The following is a 25,414-nucleotide window of genomic DNA, read 5'->3' as shown; positions in this document are numbered from 1 at the left end:
CAAAATGGCTATTTGCTGTAAGAGACAGTACAAGGCAACATTTCAGTAAATATATCAAGTCGGAATACAAGTACAACCATGTAAACAAAAGGAATGGGGATCTAAACTTAACTAAGCCCTTACAAGGATTAAAACCGCTATGCAATGACAGGAAATGAGAAAATTCTCACCTTAATTTCAAATTAAACAAATTGTCAACCTTCTAAACCTCCCAGCAATTTCAAGGGAAATCCGGTGACCGGAATTCAATACTAATAATTTTTAAAATGAAATTCTTGTAATCTAAACAAACAATTCAACTATAATTAACAGCAGAATTCACCAGTTAAATTCTTTAACAAAGAGAAGTCAGAAAAACAATGAAAGAACTTAGTAATTTTTTAAAAGAAATCCAAAACTAAAATTGATTTTCGTTTAAACCCTAGTTAAAACCACGAACTTGGAGAAAAGTAATTATAGTAAGTGTTTAGTTAATTCACGAAAAAGAATGAAGGAGAAAATAATAAATGAAAGAAAAGGAAAACGACTAAAACCAAAATAAGAAAGATTAAGAGAAGACGCAAACCAATTTCAGACGGAAATTCAGTTCATTTTAATAGTAGTATTTTTATTGTTAACTATTGATTACTTTCATCTGCAGTTGACGTGGCATAGTTCTCAACCAACCGCCTGAGTACTGGAAATCATTACGGTGAATTTGACTACTCATAGCTACTTTAGCTAGGTCAACTTTGAAATTTGTACTACCACATTTCTTTGGCACGTCTAGTGATATTTTTCTCTGTTGATAACGATTTCAATTGGCACATGAATCTCAATGTGGAAAAAGTCTTGATGATCGGTTAGAAGATCCAATCAGTGGGTAAAGCTAAAATAAATGAAGATTATTGAGGAAGGATGCAAAAGGTATCTCAAAAGCTATGAGATTTTTAATTCCCCTTCATTTTTTTTTCCAAACAGTACTTTCTCCGTTTCGTATTATATGAGTTGGTTTGGCTCGGAGTTAAAAAAAAAAAGACTTTTGAAATTTATGATCTTAAAAGCTTAAGGGGTAAAAAGTTTGTGGGGCCATGACATTTGTGTGAGTATAAAAATTTCTCATTAAGAGTAAATGAATAAAATAAAAGAGTTTAAAGTTGAATTATTTTCAAATTTAGAAATGTGTCATTTATTTTGGAACAGACTAAAAAAGAAAGTATTTCATTTAATATGAAACGGAGGGAATAGTTGATAATCATAGAGAATTGCACTTGTAAGAATTATTGGTTGAATATGACAACTGCACAAGTAGAGGCAGATCCAGTATTTAGATTTTATCAGTTTAGTTTTTAAGATTTTTAGCATTGAACCCATTGTATTTTTAAAGTTATGGGTTCAGACATAATATTTGTTGTAATTTTAATAAATTTTTACATAAATTTATGCTACGCGTTAAAAGTATTGGGTTCAGATGAACCAGACGGTCAGAGCAGCCCCTTTGCACAAGTGCAAGGACAAAAATTGAACTTAAGCTAGCAAATGAGATCTGGCCTACAACAATTTAAAATAAATTTTCTTGTAAAGACCAAGTCTTGGTGCAATATTGAACCCTACCAAAATTCAAATATTTGTTCAACAAGTTCTTTTCTCAATTTATTATACACCTACAGATGGGAGTACTCTTATTCATATTCTTTGACCTGCTCCAAGAAGACAACTGAGATATATAGTAATTAGTATTCTCCAAGTGAATTTCAATTCCAGAATTGACATATTACCTGTCAGGAGAAGAATATGCCTGCATAAAGCCTGATCTTTTACAAGTACAAAGTTCAAGACTTTAATCCAATTCTAACTCTCTAGAGCCAGAGAAAAAAAATTAAAATGAGTCTTAAATTTTTATTTCTGTTATTGCTTCTCCCTTTGCTTATGGTTTTAGATCAATCCATAGCAGCTTCATCTCTTGCAAAGCGTGGCTGTGAAGAGAGTTGTGGCAAACTTACCATTCCTTTTCCATTTGGATTAAGTGCCAGTTGTTCCCTTAATTCTTGGTACTTAATCAAGTGTGATCGAAGTTATAATCCTCCTAAACCTTTCTTGAATTCATTTCTGCAAGTTGAACTCCAAAGTGAAGTGATATCTGTGTCACTGGAAAACCAAACTATTACTACCTTAATTTCAATAATAAATTTTTGCAACGGTTCGAGTCAAGGCAGTAGAATCATCACAACGGGGACAGATTTGTCTGGAAGTCCTTTTTATTATTCGAAAGACAGGAACAAGTTGATGCTTGTTGGTTGTGGTAATGGTCTTGTGACACAGAAACAAAATGTGCTTTCGGGATGTACATCTATCTGTAGCGAAGGTGCAACGTTGACAGGATGCTATGGCATCAACTGTTGCCAATCTCTTGTACCTTTTGATCTTAGCTTGTACACCGCAAACTTCACTAACTCGGGGATTCAAGAAGGACCTTACCCGAAATGTTCTGCTGCTTTCTTGGTAGACCAAACTTGGGTTCCTGATGAAGTTGCACAGCCTTTTACTTTTCTTGGTTATGCTCCTGTTGTTTGGCTCTGGACTGTCCAAGCCAAAGAGCTAGAAGCCGGGTTGCTTTGCAACAAATCTGGTGTTTCTGTTAAGTTGGAAAATGGTACTTCTGTGGCAAATTTGCAGTGTCACTGTGGACCTCGAACACAAGGGAATCCATACTTCTCTAGTGGATGCCAAGGTATGATTGGCTTAACACAATCATTTGATATTTATGTCGAGTTATGAGGTGTCTGTTGCATTGAACAATATCCTGCATATGCACATCAGATGAACCAGATTTCTAGGAAAAAAGACTGACTATACGATTAGGAGACTCGAGTGAACACAACTTTAGAGCAAACAACAGAAGGCATTTTAACATAGCTTGAGTTGTTCTTATTTCAAATTTATGTCTGGCCACTGGCAAGACACTGTAGGGTCAAGTTGAGGTAAACTATATTGATATGTTCTAAGCAGTAGCATGTGAATTTCAATGTGATTTGATAAAGTTAGTACAAAAATTAGGTTGACAGTAGGAGTTTTTTGTTATGGAGTTTGAAAACTAAGAATTGAAATTGGAAAAAGCTCATTCACATAACCTCTTCAAAATAGAGGAGAGTAAAAAATCAATAGGCCAGGGCACTAATATTTGGTGTATTTCCCTGATACATACCATTCTAATATTGTTTTGTATGCCAATCAGCCATTCAAGGATGCACCAACTGCACAGAGGTGGTATACTACTCAAAGAAGCCAGCTTCCACTATCATTCTCCTCAGTAAGTCACTTTCTGTTGTACTTCCTAGCCATTTGAAAACTCAACACTGTCCAAACTACATCCAGAAAATGGTAGACATCCTAATTTCGATACTTTACTGGTTGCAAATCAAGAAGAAAGAAAGCTCAGTCTATAGGAAACACCCCGAAATTCCCTTCAAAAAAGAGTAAATTGCTTAATTCTAGCTTATTGGCTAATTCTCCTCGCTCCTATCTCCACAGGTGTATTCTTAAGTATTGGAGTGCTGCTTATACTGTTTGTGAGCTATTTATTATACAAAACATTCAAGAAGAGAAGGAACAAACGACAGAAACAAATGTTTTTTAAGCGAAATGGTGGCCTCTTACTACAACAGCAGCTATCATCCAATGAAGGAATTATTGACAAAGCAAAACTTTTCACAGCTAAAGAGCTGGAGAAGGCAACAGACCACTTCAATGAAAATCGCATACTTGGTCGTGGAGGTCAAGGCACGGTATACAAAGGCATGCTACCCGATGGGAATATTGTAGCAGTGAAAAAGTCAAAGTTGGTTGATGAAAACCAGTTGGATCAGTTTATCAACGAGGTGGTTATACTTTCACAAATCAATCACAGGAATGTGGTGAAGCTACTCGGCTGTTGTTTGGAAACAGAAGTTCCACTACTTGTATATGAGTTTATAATTAATGGCACGCTTTACAGCTTCATACACAATGAGAATAATGAGCTTCCCTTTCCCTGGAGCACGCGTTTGAGAATCGCCACAGAGGTTGCTGGAGCATTAGCTTATCTACATTCTGCAACTTCTGTTCCAATATATCATAGGGACATTAAATCTAGCAATATACTTTTAGATGAGAAATATCGCGCCAAGGTGTCAGATTTTGGAACTTCAAGGTCTATAGCAATTGATCAAACACACCTAACAACCAGAGTCCAAGGGACATTTGGTTATTTAGATCCTGAGTATTTCCAATCCAGCCAATTTACAGAAAAGAGCGATGTATATAGCTTTGGAGTTGTTCTTGCTGAACTATTAACAGGAAAGAAAGCAATTTCAACTACAACGAACGAAGGCAGAAGTTTAGCAACAAATTTCCTTTTGGCAATGAATGAAAATTGCCTCGATACAATTCTCCATACAGAAGTTACACAAGAAGGTAGAAAGGAGGATATAATGGCAGCTGCTAATATAGCATATCGTTGCTTGAACTTGAACGGTAGGAAGAGGCCAACTATGAAGGAAGTAAGCATAGCATTGGAAGCCATAAGATCACAAGTGCCTTCTGCAGCAGTAACAAATATTCAGGGTAATACAGAAGAAAGAAGTGTGATATCAGAAGTTTACACATGGACTAGCACAAATACTACCACCTTATCATCAGATGTTCATCCATTGTTGGTTGAAACTAGTTGATTATTAGAGCTTGTCACCAAGTATAGTTTTTGTAACCAGGGAGCAAAGATATTATTTTATTTTTCAGATTTTGTCTACTTTTATCATAGTGTTGCTGAAGATAGTCTGACTATACATACATGAAGGATATATGTAGGTCTAAGTGAATATTTATTTTTCACCTAATACATTTACTCATTCTTGATAAACATTGTCTAAAAGCCTAAGTTGTTAGAATTTTGACACTTCGTAACATCTTTAACATTGTCTCAACCAATTACAACTTTTTTCTAACTATCGAAGCGATTAGACTCAAACTCAGGACACTATATATGATATCATAGAATTTTTTATACAAACATACACTTAATGCTCGAATGAAGTATTGGTTACTTTTTTATAACATTTCAATAGCCGTTAATTCACGTAAGCAGATCCCGTTTCACATAATGAAAATGGAACTGCAGAAGATCACTTTTCCTTTTAACGGATGCGCACTTGTTACACAAATAGCTGACTATATTTACTGTTTACTTTTTCTAGCCGGTATACATGGATTATACATAGTTATACACATATTTTGCACGAGTTATATAATTTATATGGGAGGCTATATATTTTTAATTGAGAAATTTTCATAAAGCACTATCTTTTAGTAGTAATTAGTCATTTATAGATACCATTTGCTATATTACGGATTATAGATACCTATTTGGGAAGAAATTCAAAAATAGCCAGATTTACAACTGGTCGTTCAAAAATATCTCAGTTTCAAAAGTAATCGAATTTTAGCCACTTTTCAGGTAAAGATAAATCTAAGCGAAAACATTGTTCAAAACCCAGAAAATACGTCAGCATATTATACTGGAGTTCCAGCATAAGTATGCTTGAACTCCAACATATTATACTGCAGTTCCAGGATAAGTATGCTGGAACTCCAGAATAATATGATGGAGTTCCAGCATAAGTACACTAGAACTCCAGCATAATATACTGGAGTTCCAGCAAGTATAATTGTCCAGTATAATATACTGGAGTTTGGAGCACCGGTGCTCCAGTCTCCAGTATATTATACTGGAGTCAGCAAAGTATACCGGTCCAGCATAATATGCTGGAGTTCATACACAGGTGCACCGAACTCCAGTATATTATGCTGGACCGGTCTCTGTTGCAGCAAAATAGTGGCTATTTTTCATTGACTTCGTAAACGCTGGCTATTTTTGAATGACCAGCCCGAAAACTGGCTATACCGTGCTATTTTTACATCTATTTGTGGTTATAAGATGTATTTGATATATTTAAGCTATTGTATTCATGAATACAGTAACAAAAATAGGCTTCGACTGTACTCATGGAGTGAAACATGGGATTACAGCTGGACAGATTATTGTATTCGACTGTATTTACGGCGTGAAATAGGGGATTACACTGTTTTTAAAACGGAAAGTGAATCAATTAACATAATAGACTCCTAATATAACTCAACAAACTCAATTATAACACACAAATTTTATATTTTCAATTATAAAAAAGATTCTCAACCGAAAAATACCCCAAAAATATAGCAATCTTCAGATAAATTATATAATACATCTGAATACATAAATTATATTAATTAAAAAAATATATAAATACATATAGCGAGACAGTGAATATAATGAAATATATATAATACAACGGGATACATTGAAATACAATGGAAAAAAAGACAGTGAATACAATGAAATATATGGAATACAACAAGATACATTGAATTACAATGGAAAAAAGGAGACAATGAATATAATGAAATACATGAAAATACATTGAAATATATTAACAGAAAATCAATTAAATACCGAGCAACGTACATTGATCTTCCTCAATTTGAATGAGTACTCAGGAAAAAGATGGGATCTTGGACTTGGTATACCGTCTTTACTTTCTGCAGAAAAAGGATAATCTTGAACTGAGGACAGGAAATCAGGAAATCTCCTCTCTTTGACATTCAATTGAAAGCTAAAATCTCTAAATTCTCTAAGAGGAGGAACCCCGAAAACATCATGAGTTTTCTGTTTCTTGAATGTAATAAACCAATTTCCCTATCAATTTCTTCGTCGATCTCTTTCTTGTTTATTTTCCATTTCACGGTCATCTTCTTTCTCTTCTTCATGCACATCGAATTGTATGTGACAATTTATACTCCCAAAACCCTTAAATCATATTAATAGCAACTTCAGAAAAGTATCATACGCACTAAACAATTCGAAATCAGCATCTCTGAAGTGGGCTTTGCACAAATCCGGTGGAAGAAAGAGGAGATCGGAAATTTTAATGGGATGAGGGAAGAGAATGAGATGTATCAAAGTAGAGAGAGAAAGAAAATAGTGTAACTGCTTAGCGTATTTAGTGGCTTAGGGATAGGAGGTAACCAAAATTAAATATTTTGCTATAAACTTTAAAAGGTATCTATAGAATATAATTTTTTTAAATGGTATTTATTTAAAATAACGAAGGTGTTAACCTTTACTATAGGAGGTAAAAATTCCTTAATTCTTCATCTCCGTTTCCCACTTCTTTTAAGGAAAAAAAGAGAGAAATTCAAAAATAGCCAGATTTACAACTGGTCGTTCAAAAATAGCCCAGTTTCAAAAGTAATCGAAATTTAGTCATTTTTCATGTAAAATCTAAGCGCTGTTCAAAACCCGGAAAATACGCCAGTATATTATACTGGATTTCCAGCATAAGTATGCTTGAACTCCAACATATTATACTGGAGTTCCGGGATAAGTATGCTGGAACTCCAGAATAATATGATGGAGTTCCAGCATAAGTACAGTAGAACTCCAGCATAATATATTGGAGTTCCAGCAAATATAATTGTCCAGTATAATATACTAGAGTTTGGAGCACCGGTGCTCCTGTCTCCAGTATATTATACTGGAGTCAGCAAAGTATACCGGTCCAGCATAATATGTTGGAGTTCATACACAGGTGCACCGAACTCCAGTATATTATGCTGGACCGGTTTCTGTTGCAGCAAAATAGTGACTATTTTTTATTGACTTCATAAATGCTGACTATTTTTGAATGACCAATCCAAAAACTGGCTATACCGTGCTATTTTTACAACAAAAAAAAAACAAGGAAGAGAAAGAAAAGAGATTATTTGGTGGACTGGGCCGAGCATTCATTGATGGGTAAGTGGCTGACAAGGGCCAAAATAAGTTGGATACGTAAAGCCCAACCAGCAGAAAAATACTAGGGCACACTACTCCCCTACCCTCTCTGATCTCTCTCACTCCGTGAAGCTAAATTCTGTTCTTCTCCGGAAATCTCAAGCTTTGGATCATCGAACTTCAGAAACAGGTATGTAAAAGTAGAACTTTTGAAAATCGGTAAAGGAACATATTCATTCACACTGCCTCTCTCTTTTACTTCCTGCTGTGATTTTTTTTAATTGTCTTTTAAGTTTAAATTCTTGAATTTTTGCCAGGATTCAAAAAATATAAGCTTCTAATTCTATAAAGTTCGAATTTTTAGTTCATTCTGTGAACCCCATTTACCAAATAGTTAAGAGAAAAAGGTGGGTATATAGTGTGTCTATGCAGTTTATGTGTTGTATTTAGCACAATAAGAATAGTCAAACCCCAGCAAGTTAATGATGATTACTCTTGAATTAGAGACAACTATGGTTTTTGAAATTGCATTACTATGTGCTGTTTTGGACTAATTGCAAATCAAGATGGATCAAAAATGAATTTTTTTTAATTAAGATTCTTGGAATTTTAGTGCTCAAGTTCTTGTTTTTAGTAATTGCTATGTTATGCAGTTGGAAGAGGAGGAAAAAAGAAGGGAAAAACTAAAAAGATGTTGGAGCATGAGGTTTCAAATCCTACACACAACAAGAAAACTGGTCTGCCCCGTAAACGTTTTTATAGAGCTCGTGCTCATAGTAATCCGTTAAGTGACTCGCATTTTCCAATTCCTATTTCCCCCGCTGAGGTTGATTATTCCCTACATTACCCTGAAATGGTTAAAGTAGATGGTTCTAAAAAGATCCAGTTTGCTGATGTTGGTTGTGGATTTGGAGGTCTTTTAATCGCCCTTGCACCCCTTTTCCCTGATACCCTTATGGTTGGGATGGAGCTGCGGGACAAGGTGACAGAGTATGTGAAGGAGCGAATTTTGGGGTTGAGGACAACCAATCCTGGTCAATACCAGAATGTTTCGGTGGTACGGACTAATTCAATGAAGTACATTCCAAATTACTTTGGGAAAGGACAGCTGAAAAAGATGTTTTTCTTGTTTCCGGATCCCCATTTCAAAGAGAAGAATCATCGTCGACGTGTTATTAGTCCATTCTTGCTTGACGAGTATGCTTATGTGCTTGCAGTAGGTGGAATTATATACACAATAACAGATGTTGAGGAGCTTGGTGAGTGGATGAAATCGTGTTTGGAAGAACATCCACTGTTTGAGGCACTAACAACTGAAGAACTTGAAACTGATCAGGTTGTAAAGCTCCTCAGTACTGCAACAGAAGAAGGACAAAAGGTAGCACGAAACGATGGGCAAACATTCCGAGCTGTTTATAGGCGGATTGCAACTCACTGAATTATCATGGTGAAGTTCTAGGAATTTTTGTAACTTTATTTACTGCTTTGAGTCTTCATACATGCTTGATGGTAAGAGATAAAATATTCTCTGTCTTCCGCTGTTGAGCCAATACAAATGTGGTCTGCGCACTACTTATAGATACTTCTTGTGACGGATTATGGAGATTAATCACCATTTGGCCTTTTCATCCTTCAATTTTGGTTGTCCCATTCTTGAGAATGCAGGTAGTTTTTATTTATTTAAGTACCTTATCATTTCTGAAGGCTGCTCTGCTCATCTACTCTTGTAAGCCTCTAGCTAATCGCTTAAAATGGACTTTTTGTTGCTGGATATGCTTAGCGGATAGCTGCAGAAGAATGTTTTGCTGTTAGTGCATTGTCATCAAGAATGTTGATAGGATAAGATAATATTTGAGTTAGCAGAGGAGGCTGTACTAATATTTGATAAAATATTAGCTGTACTAGAACAGGTACCACCTCTATTTAGATTCAAATGCTTATATTCTGCTTATATCATGCTCTTTGCTTATTCATGGTATATCCAGATTCCAGTGGGCAGTGACAAGTATCATTCTCGTTTGAACTTGACTTGCTACTTGTTCAACACATGATGAACCTTTTTATCAATCTGAGTGAGGCAAAATACATAAGTTACCCCCGAACTATGACCCAAATCCCTGTTACACATATATCATATACATATTTATTTGTTTTTTCTTTCAATATGCGTGTTGCTTTTTAATTATCACCGTTTGCTTGCTCTCAAGGTTGATGGGGCATAAAGCTTCTGGCAAGTCTTTTGCTATAAAAACTCTGTTTTGCACAACGAAGCAAGAATGATATGTTACAGCATGACCTAGTACTAATAAAGCAGAATTAGGACAATCCAAGAATGCCTCAATTCAGTTTGCACCACTCTAGAAGATATGAATACGAAGCTTTTCTCGAGTTTTCTTCTGCTCTTAAATAATTACTGACTAATAACTGATGTTTACATATAATAATCTGCTATTAACTGTAAATAATGTTTATTTATAGTGATTGTGCCACGCTCTTTAATAAGTAGGGGCAGTTTGGTCCAAAAGGTAAAAAGATACAGTGCTTTATTTTGGTAAAAAATGAACTGCACAGCCTCATTTTTCTCATTACATCAACAAGCTCTGCAGCTTTAACTTTAGTAGCAATTCACAACTCTGATACACACAGCTTCCGGCTGGTCCACCACTAGCCTAAGTGATAATTAAATTAATTTTGAGAGAGCTCTCGACTGCGCTTAGCTGCAGCTACAACTGCATTCATCAAGATACCACGAAATCCAGCCTTCTCCAACTCGTGAATTCCAGCTATGGTTGTCCCCCCAGGTGATGCAACATCATCCTTAAGTTGACCAGGATGCTTGGCCATACCCTTGACCATTGATGCTGCTCCTAGTACCTGCAGCAGAGAATCAGTGGGTCAGTCAACCAGCAGCACGTTCGAGGGCATGCGTGTAACTCTCTCTCTTGAAGAAGAAAAGGAATCCTCTAAACACATTAGATAAATGTGCAACTCATTTAAATTATAGTTCTAGTAAATCTTTCACAGAGAACAAGAGAAGTTCAATGTAGAGAAGTTGAAAAGCTGCCTTTCCCCTGTCATAATAACAAAGGAGAGAGCACTCAAAAGATGATCCCCAACTTATTCTACTTATTGTGGGTTAGAACACTGCTTAACTGTAGTTTTACTACTACTACTACTATGTCAGTTAAATAAGCTACAAAATAAACAACTGTTAACAGTTTTTGAGGCATTGAAAGGACTAATTGATGCAAGTAGAAAGATGAAAACAAATTAGTACATCTCTTAAGAAAAAGATTGTACTTGTACATCTAAAAAAGTTGCAAGGTAAGTAAGATAATATAATATACTTTAGCCTTAAAAATGCATATAACCGTAAGCAAACCACTGTCTTCGCGAACAACCACCTCACCCCTATAGAACAAATGAACCTTGACATCTAAATGGAACTCAGGCTGAATCAGGGAGAGAAAAAGCACAATTTCGCTGCTTCTCGCTATTCCAAAGAACACAACCATACTAACATATTGAACGACAGCGTATGAACAAATTGGTGAGTAACTGTTAACTTACAGTTTGAGAAGCTAGTCCAAGTGCAAGCTCCCTAGGTAAACCAGCAGCCACCCCTCCATCAGCCAACGCCTCTATTGCTAGAAAAATATAGGCTGGTCCACTACCACTGACATTTCAAGGAGAAAGAATAGACTCTGTTAACAATGGTACTGGATTCCCAACTTTGCATGAACTCTGCTTGTATAGGCAAAAGCAGTTCGGAAGAACTAAGATCCCCAAGCGGGCTCAACAAACAGCTAGTCACAAGAGCAGACATTGGCATCAAATTAAGTGATAATAAATCTGGTTTTAGAAACATTAAAGAAAGAACATGCCTTAAGCCTGTAACTGCATCAAACAGCTTCTCATCAGCTCTCCACACCTTACCAATTGCTCCAAATAACTGGGAAATAAGTTCTCCATCTTCTGTTGTTGCCTTTTCCCCCAAAGTAAAGACTATATAAAGACACTTAAATTAGAAGGATACATAGATAGCAATAACTGAGAACAACTCACACATAGTTATATTAGAATCAACCAAAAAATTAGAATTACTAGTGTCTCAGTAACCTACACTAGAGAAAATATTTCAAGGTAAAAGATCAACCAAGAGAATATATTCACGTCACAAACATGCAAAGTTCATGTGTGCTACAGACGATAGAATTACTTCAATACATATGGGACAGAATTTGACAAAAGTCTGATTATGGATATTGTAAGAAAGTATTACTTCTGAATTCTATTTCCTAACATCTCAATTTTTTATTTAATTATCAAAGGCTCCAAACAAAATTCTCAACAACAAACCATGTTACATAAATCCTTTGGTGTAGAACGGAATATGTATGATATGGGGTGTGCACTTAGTGTGGATTCTTCAAAAACTGCATGCACCTTTACAGGAAACTAATTCACCCCTATAGGGTTCTTATCCATAGCCAAATCAATGTAGCATAGACAACAAACATTTGGTAGATCCATGTCCAAAGTTAATGCTTAGATACAACTAGAGATTCAAGTATAGGGAGAGGACTTGTCTCGGGAATATTTTATTTGAAGGAACAATCAAGGATAACCGTAACATGATTCAAATATCAGTATCTATTTCTCATTTACCAGTGGCGGCTTCACCAACAGCAGAGGGAGTGTTTGGCATCACCCTAATAAATCGTCCTTGACCTGCCCATTCCTTGAGAAAAGGATTAAAATAGGAGATGCTTCAGCGAAATGGGTAAAAAAATAGAAAATTGAATCAACAAAGTGAATCATTAACTGAGAAGATATGCATGCTTTCGTGCATCTAGTTGTCATTCTACTCTTTACTCAGAGCAAATATACAGGTAGCATCTGTAGACACTAAAAGGCATGGCTAGCTTAGGCATTTGAGCTAATTGTCAGTAAATTGAGTCGTTGGTTTCACCTTCATTTCTAGAAAATATGATTAAGCAAATAAAAGTTTTCTACTGGGCCAATTTTAAATTTCCCACCATCAGAAGGTCTGTACCTTTGGAACCACAAGAAGAATGTCATTGATTTGAAGAAAGCAGGGATGTTAGGTTGTAAGGAAGCAATAAGCCCAATAGAAGAAAATCATAAGCTTAAAGAAAAGAGAAATGATCCATCTTTCAACTATGTACACTTTAGGTGATTGTTAATCATCACCTACATATATTGCAAAACAACAGAAGCTTGACACTGGGCGTCTAGTGTCAAGTTGCTCTTTACTGGTGTTGTATGTAAGCAGAATATTACTTCAGCGACAGGTAACTTGTAAAGAAAGAGGAAGTAAGTGACTAAACAGAAGGAACACCCCCATACATATATCATGCACACAATAACATAAAAGAAATCACACAGAAAAAATCCTGAATGCTCATGATACAGGACTGAGGGAACAGAATTAAATTTTCACACTAATTTTAATTATTCTCTAGTTAATCCAGAAGCCTTGTTCTATAGTTATTTTCCTGTGTTACATGACCCTTAATATGCCTTGATCTAGCCATGTCAAATGTATGTACATTGGGTATGGGCACTTGGATGCTTCAAGATATGCTAAAAATTAGCAAAAACCACATGTACCCTGTTATATTGTACCATATTGTTTATGAAAATGGAATGTGGTCTCCTTATATGATTTTCGGCAATCCTCACATCATGCACTATCTTTTAGGGTTGAGTTAGGCCCAACGTTCATATTCTTCACATGGTACCCGAGTCAGGTCATTCCTATTCTTGGTTTACACAATGTTGAATCCCCATGTTATGTTATTCACGCTCAAGTTAACCAGGCCAAGGTGGGGGCTGTTTGATTTTCCCACAGCGGTTGAGGAAGTGTGTTGTTGTTCCTTATATGGTTTTGGACAATCCTCGTCTAATGAGCTAGACCCAAGCATTTTCGTCACATACCCATATTAGATATTTACTCATCAGTATTTTAAGAACTATTATTTATTTTATTTTCAATAGTTTCTTGGTTGTGACGGATTAATAGTCCTATTAAGTTTAGTTTAGAGTTTTCCATTATTTAAACTTTCCTACTTGTTATTTGATGATGAAATTGTGTGATTCTCAGCAAAGTTTCGTGATTTTCATAATTTAAGAAAACTGTACTTGCCACTTCCATGGTGTTAGATTAAACTACCAATAAATTGTAGAACAAATTTGGTAATCAAGTCACAAAGTCCTTATAATGTCAAAGCCAGCTCCCGAAACTATAGCATCTAAAATAAAAAGCTTGTTTCAACGATTTAGCTTGTTAAGGAATTTTATGTGAAGCTCCAACACCATTTGCAGACAAACCTGCAAATCCTTTAACTTAACACCTGCAGCAACCGACACCAGAAGCTGCTTCTCTGAAAGAATTGGCCTCAACTGTGACACCACATTTTTAACTGCATTCAAAAAAGTGAGTAGAACAGCAAAATCACCACCAATTTTCAATATATCCAATAAAAGTGAAAATGCAATCAATCTGGAAACTGCAGCTTCTTTAGCACCTAAAATATTCCACAGGAGCAAGCAAAATAAAATAAAATATGTCAATCACTCAATTTAACTGTTCCTGAGTTCCTCAATATCGAAATAGTAAGGTTGGCAATATGAATCCTCTATATACTTATATTCCGGTCTTTTTTTATAAGTACTATTCTTTTTTGGTTTTTCAGAAGTGCAAAAGAGAACGAATAGTACTTATCTGAAAAAACCAAGGACTCTCTAAAACTAGAGATTCTCTAAATCTCACACTTATTCCTTAGGCATAACCTAATGTAACTGTGACAACAACTAAACTTTAACACCAACTAGTTGATATTGCCTTTGCTTCCATTGTGTTTAATTTTTTCTTAATCCGCAACGACTCCGAGATATTGTAGTTGCACCTAAGGATTGGTGCATTTTGAGTTTAAGTAGTCAAATCATCTCAAGTGATCTTTTCCTATCTTATCCTCTATGTAGAATCAAATGTTGCATTACTGATGCATAGTTGTATACCATGAATCATAACGTTGTATTAGTTATGCAGAAATTACATTAGTAACACAGAGTAGTATGCTGAAAGCGAAAAGTTGTACTTCCTCTGTTTCAATTCAGATGATGTAGTTTGACTTGGCACAAAGTTTAAGGAAAAAAAAAGACTTTTGAAACATGTGCTGTTAAAAGCTTAAGGAGCAAAATCTTAGTGGGGCCATAATATTTGTGTGACTATAAGAGCTTCTCATTAAGGGTAAAGTGGGTAGAATAAAAAGTCTAAAGTGAAATTATTTTTAAATATAGAAATGTGTCATTCCTTTTCGAACGGGCTAATAAGGAATATGTGTCATTAGGGTTGTTCATTCGGATCGGATATCCGAAATCCGAACCAATCCATTCAATTTCGGATTTTGGATTTTGGATTGGATCGGATTTCGGATTGTGTTTTTTAAAATTTCGGATTTTGCATCGAATTCGGATTGGTATATTTTATTCCGATCCGATCCGAAATCCGAAATTATTAGGGAATGTATAAATAGTACACTTTAATTTCGGATAGTCAATACTTCCTTTACTGACACCATAGCAATTACCTTTACAATTGCTAGATTTAGCAATATTGGCACCATAGTACTCTCATAATTGCATAAACATGAATTTTTCTTAATGTATTGCTTCTTTTACAAAGAAAATATACATATTAGTTTAACTTTGACGCATACTAATCCGATCCGAAATCCGATCCGATCCAAACTTTAAAATCCGATCCAATCCGATATAATTCGGATCGAATTCCGATTGCATTTTCTAGAATCCAAAATCCGAAATTCGAATCCGAAATGTGCTAAATCCGATCCGTGCACAGCCCTATGTGTCATCTAAATTGAAACAGAGGGAGTATTAGTTATGCGGAATGTTATTGCTATGATCATTTTTTTCCTTATGCATCCAACCAAATGATCCCTCTTTACAATAGGTTGTTTTACAACTTTATCTTACGGTTGCTTAGTTCTAACATTTCATTGAGGAAATATTATCTTTCACTTATTTTCCCTGTTTCCTCAAAATGGAAACTTTGCGACTATCGAAACAGGAAACAAAATTATGATGGAAAAATGGACCTCAAATTCTCCCCAATTGTTGAAAGGAAAAACATAAGATTTTTTTTTAAAGGAGACAAAGAGGGAGAAAGGAAAAGAGATGCACCATACCTACTTGAGGCTTCACAGAGAATATAATCACATCACTGTCTTCAACCACCTGCTCGGACAAAAACAAGAAACATGCAAAATAAGAATCTTCAAAGAACCATTAAAAAGTTATAAGACAGATAAAGTGAGAAAACTAGAATCAGTTACTAGATCTCAGATTTGTCCTATTTCTAGAAACAACAAAAGAAGAAACAAAAGATATTTTTTTTTAGAGAAAACCGAAAATGCAGGCTGCAAATGTTCTAAAATAAGATCTTCAGAAAAACAAAAAACAAAAACAAAAAGATCATGTAAGCGAATAGAGAAAGAAGATAGTGTACATTTTTGCTATTCCTACGATGAGATGACCTTGAGGTGATACTGACATAGCAATTGCTAAGTATTTGTGAACTCAGGTTTTAAATGATGAGTCTCTTTGCTTGAACAAGATTTTTGAGGTCAATCTGAATCCAAGAACTTTGCTTCGCACTATTGTCAGGGGCAGAGCAAGGTTGTTCCAAGCGGTGTCAAGCGACACCCCTTTGCCGGAAAATTATACTGTGTAGATAGGTCAAATTTCTTTTTTATACTGATATAATATACATTTTGACACCCCTTGACACAAGTTGGGGCTTCAGCTCAGTGGTTAAGGGCAAAAATCCCCAAAGGTCGTAGGTTCTATTCCTGTTTGCAACATGACTTAATTTTTCTACTTCATTTGTTTCTTTTGAAGAGTGTTTGTGCTCACCAGTTGCCTTTCCCAATGATTATTCCACCAATGACGATGAAATATGAGATTATACATTGCTGGAGGAAAACTATCTTTGGAAGAATGTTAAACTTGAACATATAAGTATAAAGGGAACCAATAGAATGACAAAAACACACAATTAGTCACAGAAAAGTAACACAAATATAGGTAATTTATCTGTCAAAACTTGACGACAAACAAGTTATTGACACAAAGATATGAGACCACAAAAGCAGCAACTCTTTTTTGTCCAAGACTCTTTTTAAGCTTAATAAAAATATCATCTTAACCACCCGCAAGACAAAGCACCGTCTAACTAAATTGATTAAGTGCGGAGTCAGATGAATGATGAATTTTTGATTGGTTGCGTGGTGCTTTATATAAAAGAAGATGTATTTAGTATATTCTTAATGATACTATTGTAAAATCATTTCAAGAAATGAAACCTTGTCGAGTACAATTGTGACAATGTAATCGCGTTGTGTTTTCATTAGTAAAACTGCGTTTCATTTATTTTTTCATTTCTTTACTTCTTTATATTTTGACACCCCTTAGTTAAAATCCTAGTTCCGCCACTGATTATAGTTATTATTTTATCTGGAAAAGGGTCTTCTTGCTGATGTATTCAAGGTCACTTGTCTTGCATCAATACAAGCAATAAGTAAGTCAGTCGCAGCAATAATTATATCTTTTACCTATATTCTAACTTTTCAAAATCAATAACTTTGATTGTTGCTATTAATAGCCTGTAAGGAGAGCGTGAAAACATCAAAAATTTGAAGCATTTATATTACCAATTTTGTTGTCTGAACATATGATCAAATGAATTCGGGAAGGAAAAAACAAATGATCGACAAGATTGTCCTGTTACTTTCGCATTTTTTTTTATCAGCAAAGAAATTACCTGAGTATTATTGTCAAAAACAGTAACTCCAAAAGACTCAAAAGCAGTACGACGAGTAGATCCTGTGTGGGCAGTTCGAATACGAGAAGCGGGCAATATCCCAGATTTAACCACGCCTCTAGCTATGCTTTCAGCCATTTTTCCAGCTCCTATGAACCCCACCTTGTATGAATCGCTTGGAATCGGAGGACAAATATTCTCCATCGCAAAACAATGATATTACGTATATTCTGAAAGCGATTAAAAAGAGGAAACCAAGAGTCAGAACTTCTCAGAAGCATTTCATCGAACATCTTGAATGCAAAACAGATTTCCCAAATCCACAGCAATGCAATGTAGAAACATAAGATGGTCCAAACTAAAACCCAGAATTAGAAACAAGAAAGATAAGAGAAAAAGATTCAGATATCAGGAGAAAAAGCGAAGGTAACGAACCTGAAGTCAGTGAAGAAGGCAAGGCAAGGCAAGGAGTAGCCGATATTGTGGTTTATAATGAACACTCTTTCTCCTATTTGAACTAAACTACTTTGCTATAAGTGACTGTTTAGTCCTTATACCCTGCACATATTTGCAGTTCCAAGTCTAATACTCGATTATTCACTGCTATTTTAGATACACATGTTCTCCCTCTTTTTCCATCCATGTGGTACTAGCATCCATTATTTCTTGCTTTCAGATATACATATATTTTTTGTTATATTACAGCCTTAGGTAAGCTTACATAAAATAGACGTGATTTATCAACTGACGGCCGTAAAATTTAGAATTGTAATCTTTTCCATCAGAAGTAATGGGATGAATTTTGCAATGCACTGCTGAATTTTTTGTACGCTCCATTTTGCGTTAAAAATCAATTACGCTTAAAGCGTTTCAAACTAATATTTGTCATTAAATTATTTTGGTCATACATAAAGTTGTTAACATTTAATCTTTTTACATCAGTTTTTTAATTCGTTTATATCCTCGAAAGAGTGAAGAAGTACTTTAAACCCCCCAAAAAAGGGACAATTAAGCCTTGAGGTTTCAACTTAGCATTTTACACTAGAATGTATCTATTTATGACAGAATGAGCTTTCATCATCCTTAGCATGGGCCAACAATATAGAATCTCAGGCAGCTCCTTTTAGTTTTGTGTCTGAATAGTCATGCTGACATGATATACATTTAATTCACAAAGTCTGCTAATTCCAATCTTCCCTTCAGTCTTTGAACAACAGTCCGCAAATTTTTATGAGGAGCAAGACATTATTGGACTGTAGATACAATAGATGATGCGCATAATGCCTTTGTAACAAGGTGTTGAGTTTTTAAATAAAAATAAAACAAATCTGGTTTCTGAGACATTGAATTTGTCCTTATTTTTTGCTATAAACAGCCTGTAGTCATTTGAATAAAAGGGGAAGTAGGAATAATTTTGGACACTCAGTTTTCCACAGCCATATCTGGAGTGCAGGATAAGAAAGAAGTAACAGGGAACAATCAGTATGTAGAGAGAGCAACGGAATCTTTTCTCCACCAGTATAAAAAGCTAGATACTCATCTGGTTTCTTCAAGTAATTAAGAGTTCATATAGAAAGAATACTTGCAACGCTTTGCACTCTAATTTGGAAAAGAAAAACCAACAGCACAAGACATTATGTGCAATAAAAAATTATTCACAAGGCCTAAGTGGTGGCACGGCCTTAATAAACATGACCATCACAGAGATTGAACGAAAGGTTCCCTGTCATTACAAAAGAAGATTGAATGAAAGGTACCCCGTCCATATCTGACCCTGAAAATCCTCCAACTCTCTTGGGACTCTAGTTCACTACCTTCATCCCCATTTGAGCACCTTTTCTTTGTCACAGCTTTCCAACTCAACTCTAGATTTATAGAAGTTGCAACTTCCAAACCGATAGTGCTAAGCATGCTTCCAGATATGGATCCTATCCCATCAACTAAAGATCTTCCTCCACATGTTTTGCAGGATGCCTTATCTACTGAATCAACATCCATGTTGACTCAAAGCTCACAGGGCAAGTACACAAGCGACTCTGCTTGATGAAGCTGTTGGAAAAATTGAATGATTATGAAGAATAAAAAGTTTAGCTTGGGCGTGTCAAGGACAATGTCCTTAAGGGTATTTCGCCCACACCGTGATAAATATTATTAGGCGTATCCCCAGGATTCAACAAGCTCTTCTAGTATAATTAGGAACAGAAACAATAAAGACTTATGAGAAGAAAACCCAGTACAAAAGAAAAGGAAAGAAAACAAATGGCCTATCTTTCAGATAACGTCCAAGCCATAATGGCTTTTTCAAAATGGAATGACTGCTACAAACAAATGTTTTCATTAGAAAATTAAAACGTTTTGAAACATAAATACAATTAAGACTAAATTGTCAGTTTGCTTTTGACTGAGCAACGTCCAAAATGAAAAGCCATTAAGGCTTTAATAAACAAAACGTAAAACCATTTAAGGCTACAAAATGTCTTCAAATCGCATATATACATAAATATATAGGTATTCAAAATCAAATTTATTATTTCAAAATTGTATTGTACAATCTGTTACAAACAATAAGAGTAATTTGTATAATAAAGAGCAATTAATATTATATCAAGGAGGGAACATAGACATTAATTTGAATATTTCTTTTTGAGATATTAAAAATATTATTTTTTCTATCAGAAGCTACTCTGCTTAGCATCATCAAGTTATCTGACACATCTGTGACTGCAATATTTTCATGTGTACACTATAACACAAACCCATAGCATCGCTCTACACCAGCTTTACCACTCAAAATCAAAATTACATCTCATGACAACACCATAAATGGACGATGCTACAAAAGAGCACATCAAGATCATTTCCGAAGGAAATGGCCAAACTATTTGGGGAAAAATACTAAACAAAGCTGCTTGTAGTACTAAGCACGAGCTATGCCAATCAAATCACTTTGAGCTGTTAGGATATTGCTATGAATCTTTTAGCATAATATGATCGTGATTATAAAATGAAAGAATAAATTTCTCTCTTTTGTTCTCTGAAGGATGCTCATGCTTCGAGAAGCTTCAACCAGTGTCTCAAGCTTTGGCTACTCTAAAATAGAAGCAATATTCTGAAGAGAAAATTCCATTTTTGAGGATATAAGATCCAAAATATCATAAATATCTTCATTCTGTGGATGTCTTTTGTCTCCAGCTACAAATGCAGAGACTTGATCCTTGACCTTAATCCAAGACCAGCCAGGCTCCTTCATGACGCCTTTCAATCTCATCAATTTCCTCAGTTCTGCTACTTCACCCCACTTTCCTTTTGATGCATAAATGTTTGACAGAGTAGTGTGAGTCACAGCACAATTTGGAGCAAGTTTAAGAATTTGCTCAGCCGCACGCCTTCCACATTCAACATCACCATGTAGCCTACAGCCTCTAAGCAAGGTTGACCAAACAACATCATCCTTTTCAAATGGCATATTCTTGATCATGTTCTCAGCATCAATTATTCGTCCAGCGCGACAGAGAAGATCAATCATACAACCATAATGTTCCTTTGACAAACTTATTTTGTACTCCTCTTTCATCAATTTGAAATAGTGAAAACCTAGATCAACAAGGCCAGCATGACTACAAGCGCTTAGAACACCAATGAAGGTCACAGAATCTGGTCTTAGACCAGCAAAAAGAACTTGTTCAAATAAACTTATAGCATCTCGGCTGTATCCATGTTCAGCATACCCATTAATCATGGCTGTCCAAGATACAACGTCAATATCTTGTGATGAATTTAATATCTTTGAGGCTTCTGCTATACTTCCACATTTTGAATACATGTTGATCAAAGCACTCAGTACTAAAGGTGTATGATCTAATCCAATGATAAGAACATGAGCATGAAGTTGCTTACCCTGGTCAAGGATTGCCATACTACCACATGCACTAAGTACACTAGCAAGAGCAAATTCTGTTGGCTTTGGTCCTTCCTTTCTCATCCATGATAATAGCTTGAAAGCTTCCTCACCGCAACCACCCTGAGCATATCCAGCAATAATAGTGCTCCAAGAAACAATGTCCTTTCTACTCATTTCATGAAATATAAGTGACGCCGAACCCAACTGTCCACATTTGGAATACATTGTGACAATTGAATTCGACACAGACAGAGAATCAAGAAAACCTACACGCACAACATTTGCATGCAGTTGTACGCCCCAGTCTAGTCTTGCAAGATTTGCACAAGCAGCAACAACTGCTGCAAATGTATACGCATTAGGAGTCACACTCGATTCTTTCATTCTCAAGAATGCTTGTATGCCATACTGGTCTTGACCTATTTGAACATATGTAGTGATTACTGTAGTCCACGAGACAACATCTCGCAACTTCATTCTTTCAAACAAGCACATACCGTAATTTAGTTTCCCACATTTATTGTACATTGTAGCAAGACTATTAGCCACATAAGAGCTAATATCCAGGCCTTTCTTCACTATCCTAGTATGCATTTCCATCCCGTAATTCAGACACCCAATATCAGCACACGCTTTTAACACAATAGCATAAGCATACGAATCGCACTCTACGCCGTCCCTCCACATTTCAGAAAAGTACACCAACCCTTCCTCATTGTAACCTGCACGTACAAGCCCAGTTATAACAGCAGTCCAAGAAACTACATTCCTAAGAGGCATTTCATTGAAAACTCTGCAACCCTCCAACACTTTACCAGCTTTCATGTACATGTCAACAAGTGAACTGCCCACAAAAACAGAACTAACAAAATCAGCTTTAATCGAATACCCATGTAATAACTCACCACACCTCAAATGCATACTAAGCCCGCATGCCTTCACGGTGAGGCTAAGAGCAAAAGGGTCCATTTTGAGAATAGGATCCCGCCGCATTTCTGAGAATAATGACAACGCCTGTAATGAACTAGAGTCATTGACATAGCCAGAAATCATGTTGGTCCATGAGACCTCATCCCTTTGAGTCATTTTGTCAAACATCTGGCGTGCATTTTCCAACTGACCATTCTTTACCAACTCCTTCAATTGGGAGTTGATTTCGAGCATATTTTGCAGGGGAAAATGTTGGGATTCCTGCATTAAATGATAGTTTCTTTTCGCCACATCCAAAAAGTATCCCCATTCAGCATAGGTAAATTTTGGTGTTGCATAAAGTCTTCTGTGACAAAACCTGAGCGATATCATTCCAGTTCAGTACTAGCTATGTACCTCTACATGCATCACCCAACTTTGGGACGAGGAACAAGTTTCAAGTTTAGAGGCCACTATTCCAGTTACCCTTCTACCCAACTTAAGGTCTAATGGCAGCAGCTTTGATACTGTCAACATCGCGGGATGAAATTGAGGCGGGTTTACTAAAGGTAAATTTACGAGGTCTGTGTATTACGACATTCAGCTCAGTCATTAGTTTATCTAAATTCATCTCAAGGTTGGAGTATGTACTCTATTATCCTTCAGACCGGCATAATCTAGACTAGAGTTCATCGGAATATTAGTTTTTCCGTCATTGGACAAATGAGGACCGGTTGTACCATATTTGAAGTTTGAAAAAATAGTAATTAATTACTCTAAACCCTCTTATAATGTGATTGATAGTAGATCCAGGTATGTACAAATTGAACCGGAAAACCCTCAAGTTGAAAAGCCAAATCAAACCAATTAAAAAGTCAATTGAGGTTTGGTTTGATTTGATTTGGTATTGGGTAAAAAAATTTGAACCAAACCGACATATAAATATATAATTTTTATATATAATTTTAAGACTTTATATAGAATTTTCTTTAAAAATTATCTAAAAATATGTGGGATGTAGAAATATTAGTAGTTGTGACATTCTAACTAATGCTTTGGGGAAACAACTGCACAGTGAAATGTTATGCAAGTTAGGGATGATCAATGTATTTCATCACCCAACTTGAGGGGAGTGTAGAAATATTAGTAGTTGTGACAGTTGTACTTAATGGATATAGAGTAGTACTTAGTTGCACAATTAGTTAGCTAAGGACTATATTAGAAGATAGTTAAGTTAGTTAGTTAGTGAGTTGTATAAATAGGCGTGTACATATACATTGTAATTAAGATTGAAGAAATACAATTGAGATTTTCTCTCCTTCGCTCTTTAGTCGACTCAAGCTCTCACTCTCTAACCCAACTCCATTTCTCTTTTAAGATGGTATCATAGCAAATCGATCGGTGGAATTTTGAGCTGAAAAATGAGCAATTGAGAACAATCGATGAGCAGAGAATGATTTTCGGGGCATAGCAAACCCTAATTTCTGCCATTGTTGTATTGTTCAAAGCTTCTTCTTTCTTCACAGTCTTTTTGTATTGTTTTCCCTTTTTTTGACCTAAAAGTTAGTTCAATTTCTGGAATCTTAAGCTCCTTATAGCTACAATTTCAAATCGCTTCAAACATTTCTAGTAATTTTGCACAATGTCGATTGACGATGAAGATCCAGCACATACAACTGGAGATCTGGTCGAACGATTCACCAATATTCACCCAAGGAATCCTCTGTATCTACATCCATCTGATACTCCAGGTTGTATCCTAATCCCTCAACAGTTAACTGGTACAGAAAATTACACTGCATGGAGTAATTCTATGAAAGTTGCATTGTTAACAAAAAATAAACTAGGGTTTATTAATGGTAGTTGTCGAAAGGAACATTATAAAGAAGACCTAGTACATGAATGTGATAGGTGCAATGTTTTTGTCCTGTCATGGATCACAAATTCAGTATCATGGGAACTAGGAAATGGATTGATGTATTCATCTAATGCTCATAAAGTTGGGGTGGACTTGAAAGAGCATTTTGATAAAAGAAATCTTACATGAATCTATCAGTTACATGGGAAAATCTACACAATGACATAAGGGACTTCTACTATATCTAAATACTTCTCTAAGTTGTGTAATGTTTGGGGTGAATACCTTTCATTAGTTCCACTACCTGGGAGTGTCAGGGCTTATGTAGATCATATAGAACAACAGAAACTAATGCAATTTTTGATGGGTTTAAATGAGACTTATGCACAATAACGCAGCCAAATTTTGATGATAGTTCAGAGTGCATCACTGAACCAAGCCTACAATATGCTCATGCAAGATGAAAGCCAACGAATGCAGTCAAGTATGATAACACAATATGCTCAACCATTATAAAATCTGAATTTAAATGATCCTACAGCTCTTGCTGCTATGCAGAACAATAGGTTTAAGAAACCAAATGGATTATACTGTGATTATTGCAATATCAAACACAAAAGGGAGAATTACTACAAATTGGTTGGGCATCCACATGTAACGACCCGGCCGGTCATTTTGAGAGTTAGAGCCCCGATCCCCTATTAACTGTTTTCCCCGTATCTATTTCTGCTATTGTGACTTTTGTTTTTTTGGAAGTGTTTGGGACACTTAGTCCTAAAATGGAGGTTTAAAACTTAGAATTTGGACCAAAGTCGAAACTTTGTGAAGATGAATCTAGAATGGAGTTCCGTCGATTTCATTAGCTCCGTTGGGTGATTTTGGGCTTAGGGGCGTATCTGCATCGTGTTCTTGAGGTCCGTAGCTCATTTAGGCTTGAAATGGCAAAAGTAAAATTTTTGAAATTTTGAGCTAGCAGTGGAATTTTTGATATCGGGTGTCGGAATCTGGTTCTAGAAGTTCGAGTAGGTCCGTAGGGTTGAATATGAATTGTGT

At 35.7% G+C, this 25,414-nt stretch overlaps 5 protein-coding genes across 9 annotated transcripts; 3 read left to right on the top strand and 2 right to left on the bottom strand.

The window, feature by feature from the left end:
• The first annotated feature begins 602 nt into the window (after positions 1-602).
• Positions 603-4,760, top strand: LOC107788376 (wall-associated receptor kinase-like 1). Of its 3 annotated transcripts, none has more exons than XM_075250082.1 (4): positions 603-906; positions 1,934-2,710; positions 3,215-3,289; positions 3,511-4,760. In XM_075250082.1, the coding sequence occupies exons 2-4, from the start codon at positions 2,266-2,268 to the stop codon at positions 4,686-4,688; spliced, it is 1,698 nt and encodes a 565-aa protein (XP_075106183.1). In that variant the 5' UTR covers positions 603-906; positions 1,934-2,265; the 3' UTR covers positions 4,689-4,760. The 3 variants fall into 3 exon arrangements, with proteins under 3 accessions (XP_075106183.1, XP_075106184.1, XP_016465540.1); XM_075250083.1 differs by having other exon boundaries at positions 1,931-2,710; XM_016610054.2 differs by lacking the exon at positions 603-906 and having other exon boundaries at positions 913-2,710.
• A 3,103-nt stretch (positions 4,761-7,863) lies between these two features.
• Positions 7,864-9,778, top strand: LOC107788378 (tRNA (guanine-N(7)-)-methyltransferase). 3 transcript variants are annotated; one of them, XR_001648605.2, is made up of 3 exons: positions 7,864-8,015; positions 8,479-9,490; positions 9,606-9,778. XR_001648605.2 is itself a non-coding variant. In XM_016610056.2 (2 exons), exon 2 carries the CDS (start codon positions 8,517-8,519, stop codon positions 9,261-9,263), a length of 747 nt encoding a protein of 248 aa, XP_016465542.1. In that variant the 5' UTR covers positions 7,864-8,015; positions 8,479-8,516; the 3' UTR covers positions 9,264-9,778. The 3 variants fall into 3 exon arrangements, 2 of the variants coding, with proteins under 2 accessions (XP_016465542.1, XP_016465543.1); XM_016610056.2 differs by having other exon boundaries at positions 8,479-9,778; XM_016610057.2 differs by having other exon boundaries at positions 7,893-8,015; positions 8,460-9,778.
• A 426-nt stretch (positions 9,779-10,204) lies between these two features.
• On the bottom strand, positions 10,205-18,476 carry LOC107788377 (pyrroline-5-carboxylate reductase-like). The gene is made up of 8 exons (XM_016610055.2): positions 18,129-18,476; positions 17,694-17,923; positions 16,060-16,108; positions 14,180-14,271; positions 12,494-12,566; positions 11,710-11,830; positions 11,396-11,501; positions 10,205-10,699 (listed from the first exon to the last, which is right to left on the bottom strand). The coding sequence occupies exons 2-8, from the start codon at positions 17,895-17,897 to the stop codon at positions 10,511-10,513; spliced, it is 834 nt and encodes a 277-aa protein (XP_016465541.2). The 5' UTR covers positions 17,898-17,923; positions 18,129-18,476; the 3' UTR covers positions 10,205-10,510.
• Positions 18,477-20,414: 1,938 nt separating this feature from the next.
• Positions 20,415-23,320, bottom strand: LOC107788375 (putative pentatricopeptide repeat-containing protein At3g47840). The gene has a single exon (XM_016610053.2). It carries the CDS (start codon positions 22,894-22,896, stop codon positions 20,779-20,781), a length of 2,118 nt encoding a protein of 705 aa, XP_016465539.2. The 5' UTR covers positions 22,897-23,320; the 3' UTR covers positions 20,415-20,778.
• An 825-nt stretch (positions 23,321-24,145) lies between these two features.
• Positions 24,146-24,550, top strand: LOC142177554 (uncharacterized). Its single transcript, XM_075246656.1, has one exon. It carries the CDS (start codon positions 24,146-24,148, stop codon positions 24,548-24,550), a length of 405 nt encoding a protein of 134 aa, XP_075102757.1.
• The last annotated feature ends 864 nt before the right edge of the window (positions 24,551-25,414 follow it).

This window comes from Nicotiana tabacum, chromosome 3, assembly GCF_000715075.1.
Source record: "Nicotiana tabacum cultivar K326 chromosome 3, ASM71507v2, whole genome shotgun sequence".
NCBI classification, from domain to species: domain Eukaryota; kingdom Viridiplantae; phylum Streptophyta; class Magnoliopsida; order Solanales; family Solanaceae; genus Nicotiana; species Nicotiana tabacum.
Note: the sequence above shows the minus strand (reverse complement) of the source record. Positions and strands in the feature narration are given on the sequence as shown.